This window comes from Haemaphysalis longicornis, unplaced genomic scaffold (assembly GCF_048455015.1).
Source record: "Haemaphysalis longicornis isolate Haplotype H1 unplaced genomic scaffold, Haemaphysalis longicornis Haplotype H1 scaffold_4, whole genome shotgun sequence".
In the NCBI taxonomy this organism is placed as follows: Eukaryota; Metazoa; Arthropoda; class Arachnida; order Ixodida; family Ixodidae; genus Haemaphysalis; species Haemaphysalis longicornis.
Window position 1 is genome coordinate 99,075,006 of NW_027526361.1, and position 13,100 is coordinate 99,088,105.

The window sequence follows — 13,100 nt, forward strand, 5'->3', positions numbered from 1 at the left end:
TGATAATGACTTGCAGCAGCTGCCTAACGCCATGAGGACCAAGAGCCAGTTTCAAAGCAGAAAAACATTTATTTTGTTTACCGCAGCAGCATTATAAAAAGATAAAATACCCAAGATGAAATTGTACAGAGAATTTATTTTTACATATTACAAAACAAGTTAGCATCGTCTAAAGCCAAAGTCGAAGTCGAAATCGTCAAAATGTTTCACCTTCGCTCGCATTTTTGAGGTGAGTTAAATTTTTGTAGCAGCATATTTGTTTTGGTTCCAGAGAGATTCGCAGGATTTAAGGCATTACAGAACCTTTTGAGGTTACTGCCAACGTATTCGCGAAAGTTGCGTACTCAGCATGCGGAATGTTTATAACGATTACGGGAGGCATCGGAGCCATGTGGGTTTTGAACGCCGTGTTTTATTCGTATTGAATGTAACCACTCATTCGTGACCTCGTATTGTGAATATTACCACGTGGCCACCGTGCTACAAAAACGTTGAACTTGCGTCCAGACATGCTGCGGTGTCCGTGCGGCGGTCATATCGTGACGTCTGTCGTGTCTTCTCGTTCTACCTGTGACTGAGCGGGCAAAAGCAGCAAGTGGACATTTCGCGTCGAAGATCGACTTGCTTCCGTCTTTGCAGATCGGGGCATTGCTCACAAAAGCGATGGCAATGGATCCTGGACAGCTGGAAAAGCTCCGCGAAGCGCAGATCAAGGGGCTGCAGTCATGCGACGCGAAGCTGCAGCGTTGGGCGCAATACGAGCGCGACTACGAGGCCCTCAGCGAGCGGCTGCGAACTCTTCCCGACCGCGTGAGCCACGAAGTGATGGTGCCCATTAACTCGCTCGCCTTCATGCCCGGCCGCATCGTGCACACGAACGAGGTGCTGGTTCTGCTCGGCGACAACTGGTTCGCCGAGAGATCGGCCAGCCAGGCGCTCGCGATCGCCCAGCGCCGCGCCGACCACTGCCGGCAAATGACGCGCAGTCTGAACGCCGAGCGCGAACAGCGCACCAACTGGATGAAGTACACGGACGAGCTGCACCGCGAGAGCGGCTGCGCGGACATTCGCGAGCCCTACGACCCCGCCGAGGAACGTGCCTGGCGGGAAAGGCACCGCAAGAGCGTGCGCGAATACCACAAGTCCAAGAGGGACACCACGGGAGAACAGCGGCCCGACGCCGATGTCTGGGAGCTTCTGGACCGCTTAGAGGTCCAAGAGCGGAAGTCCGGAGAGACCGCGGCTGCCGACACCACGTCGCACGAAGATGCGTCCCGCAGGGTCCGCTGGCGGGACGAAAGCAGCGGCCGCATCAGCTTCTCGTACACAACGAGCGAAGCTGAGTCGTCGTCAACGTCCGTCTCCAGCAGCTCAGAGGCGACGCTGAGCCCGGGCGATATCTTGCGCATGTTTGGCGGGCCGGAGGTCAGTGCGGCGAAGTCTATACTGAAGAACACGTCGTCAGACGTGAAGCCGCCGATACTGCCAAAAGCGTCGTTGTCGCCCACTAGGGTGCAAGTGCGTGCTAGCAAGCCGGCACAGAATTTGGATGATCCGTTTACGGGAAATGTTGTGGAGCGCAGGTCTACGGCACGCTCGTCGACCTTGGACATTGACGTTAATGAGATTGAAATACCGGCGCCACTGAGCAGACCGAAGTCCTTGTTTAGGTCTAGGAGGTCTACGAAGCAATAGCCTGAGTCCATTCATTGGAGGACGTTAGGCTTGTTTTTGGTGGGGTTGTCGCAAGATCTATATTTACAGAATGTGCGGTGACTCTGCCAGTCTACGGGCAGAAAAATCACCACGTGATACTGAAAAGTGGTGATGTGGACTACAACTTCATGGTGTTCGATATAGTATCGCATGTTTCATTGTGATCAGCCTTTCATAAAATGTGAAAACAGGATATTTTTGGGTACTTATGTGACTATCTCCTTGACTGGGACTCCAGCAAAAGACTCCTCAATGTGCCATGCTCTTGTACTGAGACTTATTTCTATCCTAATGTGCTATTTTATCTCGTTATTGCACTTATTTGGGATTTGTGCGTAAGCTTACTGATGCACTACTGTACTTTTCTAACGCGTTATATAAACCATGCGCTTTTTGGTACTTTTGTGTACTTTTTGTGTACTGCTGCTTTCAGGTCTTTATATGGCACCGTTCATTTTATCGTTTGAAACGAGGCAAAACCTGAAAATAAGTCTTGTCCTGCTATTATACCGCAAAGCCAAGCAACATAAGTTTTATGAATAAGAAAAAAGTCTTATAAAAGCAGCCGTTGGCTACCTGTGAGGTTGAAAGGCCCACGAGGACAAAATACAACCTTGTTTAATTTGAAACAATTAGCGTTTGGTAACTCACTTCTCCATTGCAGCCACAAAAGACATTTTTAGCTGAAAAAATGCAAGTGATTGATTGATTGATTGTAGGGTTTAACGCGCCAATGCAACACAGGCGATGAGGCGCGCTGTAGTGGAGGGCTCGGATTAATTTTGACCACCTGGGCCAAAATTTCGAACACACGGGCATTCTTGCTTTCCGCCTCCATCAGAAATGCGGCCGCCGCGGCCAGGAATCGAACCTGCATCCTCGTGCTCGGAAACAATGCAAGTAATATTAACAAACTTGCAAGTCTCGTTCTACATGACGTCAGCAGGGATGCAATGGAGTGAATGCTAAAAGCATAGTTATCATTAGGTTAACAGCAGGCTAGCATTCAAGGGATACGATCAGGGGGAACTAGAGGCACCACTAATATTGCACAGTTATTTTTCATGGCAGTGCCTTTGGTCACTGGCCACCAATTGCACAAGCAAGGTGTTGTGATGTCGTAAAGACCTGACCACCTAACCAGAAAGTTGTGGAAAGTTGTTACTGCTTCATCTGTTTTCCTTAATATCTACATTATTTTCTCAAAGTTTGCAATAAATTTGGTACTGTTGTTATCAATGCAAGCCTGTGCTTTTAACTCCAGAAACGTGTCTACCTTCACTTAGGGCTTATGTGACATTATACATTCAAAAACCAAAATGAAATTTCAAACCAGTAAAAAATGGACAAAACGTATCATATATGATACAGTGGGCTCTTCTGCTATCTCCTTGCCAGCTGCAGAAATTTGCCGTGTGGTATTCGAAGAAGCAGTTGCGTTGCATGTTCAGGTGGAGAGTGGCGTTCGATTTCGCAAACACAACTGTGCTAAGTGTGCTAGCACTTGGTACACAGCTTCTGCATCAAAGTCACTTGCTCGTCACAAGTGAAAGATACCCACCCCCCGTCTCCTTGAACGTCATCTCTGGGCTGACTGGGCGAGACTTTCATCTTCACAGAAGGAGAAGGATGACTTGTCAGCCGTCCTGTGGCATTCAGGCTTTCTGATATGCTGGCAATGAATTTTCTGATGGGCTCGCACGGTGGGATGCCATCGTGCGAGCTCCTGGGTGCGGTCATTTTTTTTTAGCTGCCAGATGGCCATTGCCAGCACCTTTCTAACCACTCACACGAGAAAACTTCATCAGGGTATCAAAAATGATACTCTGGGATTTAATCTTGGCTTAATGCGATTAATCGTCACTTTCCAGTGTCTGAAACACCGTGTATCAAATTTGATGTGCTGGGCGCTGTGGGGTTAATGAACCAAACAAGTTTTCTGCCTTTATAGCTTTTTTTACCTGAAAAAAAAAACCGGCTTTTAACATGCGTGCCTGCTTCATCAGGAAAAAATAATTCTACGTGGGGCCTAATAGACCTGACCTTACTTAGACTATGAGGCTTGCTATAGAGAATGTTTGAGGATCAACTTTGATTGCAGATTGCAACAGGGAACTGAAGGTTAGTTTGGACTACAAGCCTTGCGCATGAGCTTTTTTGTGTTTCAAATGCGGTAGGTTAGAGTCAATCCGAGGATCTTTTGCGTGACTGCCGAATGCTTACCACCTACACATTTACGGTGGTGGTCTGCTATGTACTGCAACACTGATGGTTATTCTAATGGAGGTGAAATGCGAAAACTCCTGCGGGTCAAGATTTTAGCACACGTTAAAGATCTCCAGGTGGTGGACCGAGGGAGCCCGCCACTACGGCATGCTTCATAACACAGGTGTAGGTTTGGCGCGTAAACCCCACAGTCAATCAATCAACATTGATGGTTAGCAGAAAAGTGGCGGCAACATCGGGACGCTGACACTTAGGCGATTTCATTGCTCACACCAAACCAGATTTCCTGCCAATTAAAACTTGTAAGTGTGCCTACCGTTGATAGGTCGGTTGGTACTATTAGCTAAATCTGCCTCAGCTTTAACAAAGCCAAGTTATGGCTACGTACCATGGCCAAAACATCAACTAAGTCTCAAAAGTTGCATTCTAGTGCAGCAAAGCTGCACCTGCTTATTAGGGGCACACTAATAGAGGGCTGCGCATCAAAAAATTGCACACGGGCATTTTCATTTCGTGTATTTGTCAGAAAAAAATTGTAGCTGGGATTGGACGTTCGTGAACAGTGGCTTACTTACTAAGACACCGCAACACAGGCAAGACACCTAACATAGGGGCTATGTGTCTTGGATCGCAGTACATAAAAGGCCCAGAAAAAGGTATTGCAAATAGCAGGCTGCACAACCTTTAGATCATGCGGCCTTGGACACCTGAGCCAAATACCTATTGCACGTTTACACACAAAACGAAAATCACAAATTAGCATTTCCCATTTTCTTTTTCTATTTAAAATTGCCGCCTTTTTTCTTTTTTAATAAGCTGTGCTTTATTGCACAGACTGACTTTGTACAGGGCAAAGCTCCTAAGGGCTGAGGCTGAAGCCTGCAGCACTGCAGTAGTAGGGAGGGGCCTCTCTGCCAAGAGGCAAGTGACATCGTTGAGGTGCAATGAAGCATTGGGGCCATGCCTCCCCTTTCCAAAGGAAGCATGAAAAATTGGCACTCCTTTCATCATGGGGTGATAAGTTTGGTGACTCTCGAGTAAAATGATGCTGGCGGGCTGCCACCGTGCGAGCGCCCGGGTGCAGTGATAAGCTTATGGAGTGGTACTCGTTTATACCCAAGTCATTTCGGAGCCTCACAGAGGCCTGTCAGCATGACATGTATATCATCTCCAATATAGGAAGTTTAGTACCTGAGGTGTAAAAGTGCATTCTTTGTTTTGTTTAATTGGCTGTGTTTATTACTGCATTTTACGCTCCCTTTGTGATTTTGATTCTGTCCTGTTGCAAAAGTTCAGTTGCTCTTGTTTATGTGTTGCCAGCACTAGTGATGCTTGACTATACGAGTAACCAACTAGTCAAGCTCAATGCCTGAACATCTGTTTTAGAGCCCATTTTGGGCAAGATATGCCGTATGTCCTAAATGGTCCTTGAAAACGACGTGAATAAATTTTTGCAGCCAGTTTCTTTTTTTTAAGTGGCCTCCAAGGTCTACCAAGTCAAATGCTTAATGCTGAGTACAAAACTGATCATAAAAGTGCAGCAATATCCTTCTGTTCTTGTATTCGTAAGTTCCTAGTGTTTTTGCAGCTTTATTTGTGAGGGAGAATGCACGTTGATGTGTTGTTGTGCGACTGCTACTTGGGGAGCTTGTGCTGCTACCTCAGTTGCTGTGAACGTGGCTCGAGTAGTGACACTGTCTCAAAGTGGGACAAAGTGCTGACCAACGCCTGGAGAAGCGCATACAAAATCACCCTACGATAACCCTCAGCACTTCCATAAAAAAAACTACAGGAGTTAGTAATCCATACCACATGGGATACAGGACATGCATCACACCTCCCAAGTGGTCTGTCTTAGTTTTAAACTAACGCCCACTGGAAGAGCTACCCTGCAGAGATATGGATCTGCAACATCACCCTCGAGGTAACACGAAGAGCCCTGCACGCCCTGCAAGCCGTCAACACCAAAAACAAAAAACGTGCCTCCAGTTTATAACAAGGCCGCATGCTTGGCTAGAGCTCAAGCCATGCTCTCCAAATCGTCTGCAACCCGGCAGCAAGGTATGCCGATGTGCTCCTATGCCAGCATCAGCCAGCATACGTCAGCTGGGTAACCACCACCGACGGACGAGAATTGAACTCTCCGTCCATCTGCACTACCTCCACGGAAGCCACTGCAGGAACAGCAATAGCTCTAGCCACCATGACAGGAGAACATGCCATGCTAATCACCATGCTAATCAACTCCAAAGCAGCCTGACGCTGTTACCTCCGTGGATGGATATCCAAGATCATGCACAAGACACTCAATGCTATCCCCAGTTTCCCCGAAACACTAGTAGTCTGAATACCTGGATACGAATACCTTGCAGGTTGTGACGCAGCACGTGCTGCTGCTTGTGCACATACACACGGGGCCGTTACAGAAGAGGGGAAAACCTTGCCTGCTGCTCAAGACAGAACTGCTCCTCAACTACGCTGACATCTTGCCAAATTGCCGTCAAGAACAAAGAAAGTACCTATCGCTGCACGTGAAATATACAAAAGATGAAGCCACCAACCTATCACGAGCTACGACTAACACATACCTCATAGCACCCTCCTCCACGTCATGTAGTACCCTACCTTCAAGTTTTACCGTTCTGCCGTTCACTCGGCACCCTATACCATCAGGTATGGGATTGCCAACAAACACCCGACATCCCTCCCAAGACTGCCATTTCCTACGAGCAGTGGATGGCATGCCTGACCAACTGTAACCTTAAGGCCCAACAATACGGGTGAAGAGGGCTCGGCCAACCAGCTGTGGCCAGGCAATCTTGGACTAGGGATGGCCTCTACAGGGCGGGCGTTCTAAAATAAGCACCTGATGCTCGATTATTAAACATTTATTGAAAAGGTATTAAGTGTTGTGTGGTGCAAAAATTGGTGTTTGCAGATATATAATCTCTGGGCATGTAATTTAGTGCCCCTATGTTTCAAGGCTGAGAATTATCATGATAATATCCTAAAGATACTTTTGTGTGACGGCATTCAGGCACCAAAATACATTTCAAGAATGGGTATTCATATCTTGTTAGAGAAGTGCTTTCACACGTCATTTTGTTTTGATATTCTACCAAACATAGATGCCTTCTTACATTTATTGTCAAAAATAAGCTGACGAAGTGGCAAGCAAAAAGCGGGAAGAATTATTCTGTTAGTGATTTCAGCCTTGTGTTTGACTTGCAGTACATTGTGCACAGTTTGCAGTAATATGTGGTTGCAGAATGCCTTATTTTTGATGCAATCTTGTTTCAGTACCTCTGTTCTATTCTTTTTTATTTTTAACTGTACTTGAAAAAGTATCTTTGAAATATTTTATTACGTAAAAGAGAAATATACCTCAGTGCCACTGATTTAGGCTTTCACTGTACATTTTTCACTGTCTCTATATGAGTAGAGGATCTGACTGGTGCAAACCTTGTTCCACAAACAGGCCCATGGAAGTCAGCTAGAGCACAGCAGCTATGTTTCCAGCATCCATGGCGGCTCTTCGGGGCTCTTCAATGCTGGCAGCCCGGTTTGGCCGGGCGGTTTTGCACTGCAGGGCTGCAGCAAGCTCACAGCTCATTCAGGTTGTATTTGTGTCTCTTTCATGACCGACCTTAAGAACAGGAAAACAAAATATAGGTTCGGTCCATCGTAAAGACGGTTTTATGCTGATTGCTATGATACAAAATTTCATTCCAGCCTTCAAACAAATAATCTAGATAATATGGAAAACAGATGAAGTGGTGAAAATTCACCAGCCGTTTTCTCGCCGGGTCTTTATGACGTCGCAGGATCTTTCTGCTATTTGCGGCCGCCAACCAAAACCACTACCACGAAACATTACGGTGCAGTTGCAGCGGTATCGCTAGCTCTTTTTGGTGAATGTTGCACTTTATAGCCTGTCTTTCTTTGCCCCTGATCACCGACCATGTGCGTGAATATCCTGTAATGGAGTGAGAATCGGCTTTCACCCGCACAGGCTGCTTTTGCAGCATTGGCCTGGCCAGAAACGAGTGGAATGGTTTTCTCTTCATCGATGCAAAGATGAAATTCTTAATCAGCAGCGATTTCCGGTGAGCAGATGCAGATGCAAAGGGAAATTTTGACACTACATGTCCAGTGCAAGCCAGGTAATTTTTTGTGCAGGTAATTTTTACACAAAAGTGTTTTATTCCCACAAAGATTTCAATGACGTCATATCTGTCACGGAACTGACGCCAGTTCAACAAATCAAGCTGCCTGCAAAAGGTGCACCCCTGCACACAGGGCCTTCGTGTGGGGAAGCAACCTTTAGTACTACAGAGTACGTTATAATTAGGGTTGTTTGTTTTTGGGTTTTATATTTTAACACGAAGGTGTTTTATGCTGGTATACGCCAAGATTTGACTGACGTCATAACCGTCACGGAAATGGCGCCAGTATACCTTTGCCGAAGCAACCCGCCAGCAGGACGTCGCTCACCAAGCACACCCACAAGACAGCGACCGACCTGCAAGTCATGCTCAGCTGCAGATTTCGCTGCACATTTCACTGTCGTGTTTTACCGACTCCTATGACAGAGGCATCAACCACAGTTTTTCTGGTAACCTTGTGACGGTGCCCATGCACTTGCCTCCAGTACTGTTTCAAACCTGTTTTTGTGTTCCCTATTTCAAATTTACCATGTATGGTGGCAGGGGTCTTATCAAGTGTTATGTCAGTGCATGTGGCACAAGAAAAGTTCAGTTCTTGTGCCCTAGTCCAAATGTATAAAAATTGGAGGTGTGCAAGGGGCAAATTTGGGACTGCGAATCGAATACCACTAGTAAAAGCTGTCTGCGAATTGAATAGTTTTGAATACGAATATCTTTGGTTTCATGTGCATAGAGCTTCCCAGACATAGCTACAGAAAAGAAAAAGATAACTTAGTCTCGGGAATTGAACACATCGGAGTGCTCATGCAGTGGTGCTTGATAAGAAAATGGTACCGAAAATTAGAAATAAAACTCAAAATGGCAGAGTAGGGGTGCAAAAATTTATCATTCATTGCCTTGAAGAAATGCAAGTTTTTCACGTGCTGCAAGTACAGGAAGTATATATATTTGACTGGCCCTTCCAGTCATTGAAAAGAGGCATATGCCAGTGACTGGTATGACCCTCACTGCGATCCAACAATAATACCCTGAATTCTTCACTTACGCCAATATATTGACAAGAAACTTATGTTTATAAATTTTGCGCATGTAGCGTTACACTTCAGCTAACATACATGCGAGTTAGCACACACATGGTTTGCGCAAGGATTACACGTGTTAGACTTTTTTGTGGACCTTTTAAATTGTGTATAAGCCAACTCAAGGGAGTGTGCCATGCAGTGATAGACCAACTTTTAGTGGTCTATTATTCGTAAAATTTGAATATTCGAAGGCTTCAAGCAGCCAAACTGTGCTGCGAATGGGGTTGAGTAGCGAGTAGTATATTTGTGAAGTATTCGGTTATTCACACATCTCTGAGGACGGGTGAAGGCATAGAGAGAGTAGCTGGCTTGGTTGGGAGGCAGGGGGTTAAAAGGGGGCGGGGAAAGCTGGGGCAGAATATTACACGGTTGTCGGAACGAATGAGTTTCTTACTTGGCGTGAGCTGTGAACAGAAAATGTTCGAGTTTAATATTGTCTGCACCCCAAATACCGTCATGTGTTGCACACCATGTGGCCAAATGGTGCCAAATTTAATTGCAATGTGTCATTCCAGCCGTGCGAAAGCCATGTAATGATGGCCGCTGCGGGAATATTTATTGCAGCTACCCAATCGCAGCAGGCTTCAAATGCCTGGGTAGCATTACACCACTTCATCCATGCAATGTTTGGATGTCTGAAGCAGGGGAAGCATTGCAACAAATGGTAGCGTGCTCATGGTAGATGACGCAACCTAACTTTCAAGAACTGTTCCGAATGTTGTGTCACACTGCCTGACTGTCTTGCCACTACTACTGTATTCCCTAAATACACTAATACTACGTCTATGTGGCAATGAATAAGAGTGCGTACGGAACTGGACACAAGGGATAGAAGAAATTAAGGAAATAAGTTCATTGTATGAGTTTACATAAAAATTACACTGAATTGGGTACCAGGAAATCAATTGTGGTACTGATTATAAAGAAAGGGTTCATTCTCTGCCCTGTTTAACTTCTTGCCATTGAGCAGGTTTGCCTGCGTAATAGTGAGCAGGGAGATTTGTAATCTGATGCCGAGCATGTGCCTTTTTGCAGGCTGCCACCGCAGCATCCAAGGAAGGTGTCCAGTTCCCCGTTGGGGCGACAGTGCCCGAATCAAGAGAGGAACTGTTGGTGGATGTGGACTTTGAAACTGTCTGTGAGAAAGTCTTGAAGGGGAGAGAGAAGGGCCTTCCCAACAGCGTGGTGGTCAGGTGCTTGTGGCAGCTGCTGAGTTCGCCGCATCCAGACGCACGCCTCGTGGAGTGCTTCCAGCACAGCATCCTTTGGCGATCACGGCGCATGGAAGTCCACAACCTCTGTGCCTGCCTCGCCGCTCATGTGAAACATCAGGTGAGCGACCAGAGGTGAAGAGAACGGGAGTGTACAGATGCTGGAACTGCATTCTAGATCCCTTCAGTTTGGCTGCTCTGCGATGGCTGAACTGCTAATTGAAGCAGCCTGTAATTGTTGTAATCTAGTGTAATTGTTTCTTTTTTACACAAGTCTTATTGTTGCCTTGAGACACACACATCTGTCAAACTTTGCTCGTGACATGCTTAGATTTCGCTGTTTTCACTGAAGGATTGCGTCACAGACAGAGGTTTTTTAGAACCGAGCAAATGCTGCAAGTGTGACGTCAAGCACCAGCTTCATCCAGGTGCATGTTTTTTTAAAGGGGAAAACATTACATCTGTATGTTTCACGTGCGCGTGTTGTGAGGCACAGAAAATCGGTGCTACAAAACAGAGTTGTGGTCGGCGCAAGTGCGAGCCGGGGGGATCATGCACTGGGAAGGGGAGACAGCAGTGCAAGCTGCTGCTGCACGTGCAGTACGAACCACTTTATCCCCGTAATTCTTTGCACAGCTGCGTAATCGACCAAATGCCTATGACCCTCTTCCAAAGGCACCAGTGGGGTTATGAGAAGTGTTGCACTCCCCCTTCCCACTGCGCCGCAGAAGGGGAGCGGGGAGCTTCAGCGAAAGGTGGTGGAGCAGCTCCAGGGGGCCATACGAAGGTGCCTGTCGGAGGCCAAGTCCATGTCGGACCTGGTCTGGCTGCTGGAGACGGCCGAGTACATGGGTGGGGACAACCGCCGGTTCGTGCTCGAGGTCCAAGACCGGGCCCTCCAGCTGGTGGGGTGCCTGTCCCACGCAGACCTGCGCCTCCTGGTGCGCACTTTGGCCCGGCTCAAGCTGCGTCCAACTCCCCTGCTCCAGGCGGCCACCTTCTACCTGTCCAAGGGACACGGGGTGAGCGCTGCCGCTTCCTCTCTGCTCTCTTCTGCATCCTGTGTTATCTATTCCTGATTTACGAAAGTAATGAGGTCGACATGAGAGCATCGGGTAATATAATGGAAAGCTGTATTATTCGCACATGCACCAGCGAATACATCTTCGTTGCTCAGGTTCACAATCCAGAGTGCCCCACCCAAAGGCTTCCTTTCGAGGGTGAGGGCGAAGCTCTTGCCTATCTGGGTTTGACTCTCGCAGGCGCTCCACGGTGCAGCTTGGGTTTCGGGTTTCACTTTGGTCGTGGGTTTTCTGTCACGGTTCTCGCAGAACCTGGCTTTCGGATGTTGGTTCGTCAAATTTCGCCAGTGGGCTTGGGGTGGTTTGTTGCATCCTCCTTGTAGGTGTCTATGTTTGGAACCTCAAAAACCACAAATCATTTTACATTTGCACACAAGAAGTTTAAAAAAGAGTGGAGACCGAAAGATCCCCAATTTACAGGTCTATCTTCACCAGAATCATCCTGATTGGGAGGAGGAGCTGCAAAGGGTAGAAGGACAAGGATGAGAAACATTAAGAAGGCAAGGATGAGAAACATTAACAGCCATTGCAAACGTTCTGTGTGTATGTAAAACAACGGTAAAGGTTTCATGGTATTGACAGCACAGTTTTCTCAACACAAGAAACAAGGGCTAAACAAGAAAGGTCCCCACGAACACATCTACCGATTAACTCTTTCGCTACCGCAGAAAATTGACCAATTTTTAGGGGTCCAAGAAAACATTTTTTTTTCTGCTAAAAAATTGGTTAGGCACTAATTGCAGGAGCACAAAATGCAGATTTAACGGACTTTCCAATAACACCAGTTTTTAAAGGTTTTCATATATCATAGTTGTGAAAAAAATATCAAAATCAAAATTTTTGTCAAGTTGTCGAAAAAAATGATAAAAAAGGAGTTGTGTATATCAAACCTCCAGTAGTAGAAAAAAATTAGAATATACATTTTGTAGGGAAACATTTCAAAAACAAAAACACACCCTAAAAAAAATGTCGACTTGCGCGGAAGAGTTTTTCAGATATAAAAAAAAAAAATGTTAGCACGCACGGTGCTGGTGTCATGCGGTGAAGCCCAACCTCTAATTCAAAATGTGCAATTTCGGGTGGTTCCCTGGAATAAATCTGGCGGTTTGACGTTATCAAAGGTACCAATTTGCCCCCACATAACATAAAAACATCTTGTCAATGGCTGACTTTGCATTTACAGCGAGCACAATATTTGGGACAAGCACGCGATGCGGAAAAAAACATGCATGAAGTTGAAAACGGAACGCCGTGGCTGATGCTTATTGTCGTTCACGGTCAGTTATCTCTCAAAACATAAAGCTGAGCTTTATTATCATCTTCTTACTCGCAATTGTAGCCTTACTCGCAAAAATGAGGTACGATGAGCTAGAATCGTGCCCTGCGATCTTTGGCCGAGTAGCAATTGCGCGCTGAAAAATATCAGCACAACGAGCCTCCTCTATTGCAGCGCCACCTAACATTTTTCAAATGAAACAGTACAAAAACTTATCAGAGACTGCGTCCGAATAGACAGTTCAACTAAGCAGCAACATTAGACACCCGGATATACCCTCGCATGGAAACGAAACTGGAAGGCGAACAGCTGGCAGTGTAAGGCCGGGTTGAAGCGCTGTC

General features: G+C 46.4%; 2 protein-coding genes across 3 annotated transcripts in view; both read left to right on the plus strand.

Annotated features, from left to right (window-relative positions):
• LOC144179152 (FAST kinase domain-containing protein 4) overlaps positions 1-13,100 on the plus strand; it is a 32,918-nt gene that overhangs the window by 382 nt on the left and 19,436 nt on the right. Inside the window, exons 1-4 of one of the 2 annotated variants that reach the window (XM_077707395.1) lie at positions 41-229; positions 7,421-7,559; positions 10,226-10,522; positions 11,130-11,423. In XM_077707395.1, coding sequence (XP_077563521.1) covers positions 7,452-7,559; positions 10,226-10,522; positions 11,130-11,423 — 699 coding nt within the window. In that variant the 5' untranslated portion in view covers positions 41-229; positions 7,421-7,451. Of the gene's footprint in view, positions 1-40; positions 230-7,420; positions 7,560-10,225; positions 10,523-11,129; positions 11,424-13,100 lie in introns of those variants that run through there. The other variant, XM_077707396.1, reaches the window with a different exon arrangement.
• LOC144179154 (unconventional prefoldin RPB5 interactor-like) lies at positions 246-2,358 on the plus strand. The gene has a single exon (XM_077707397.1). It carries the CDS (start codon positions 664-666, stop codon positions 1,693-1,695), a length of 1,032 nt encoding a protein of 343 aa, XP_077563523.1. The 5' UTR covers positions 246-663; the 3' UTR covers positions 1,696-2,358.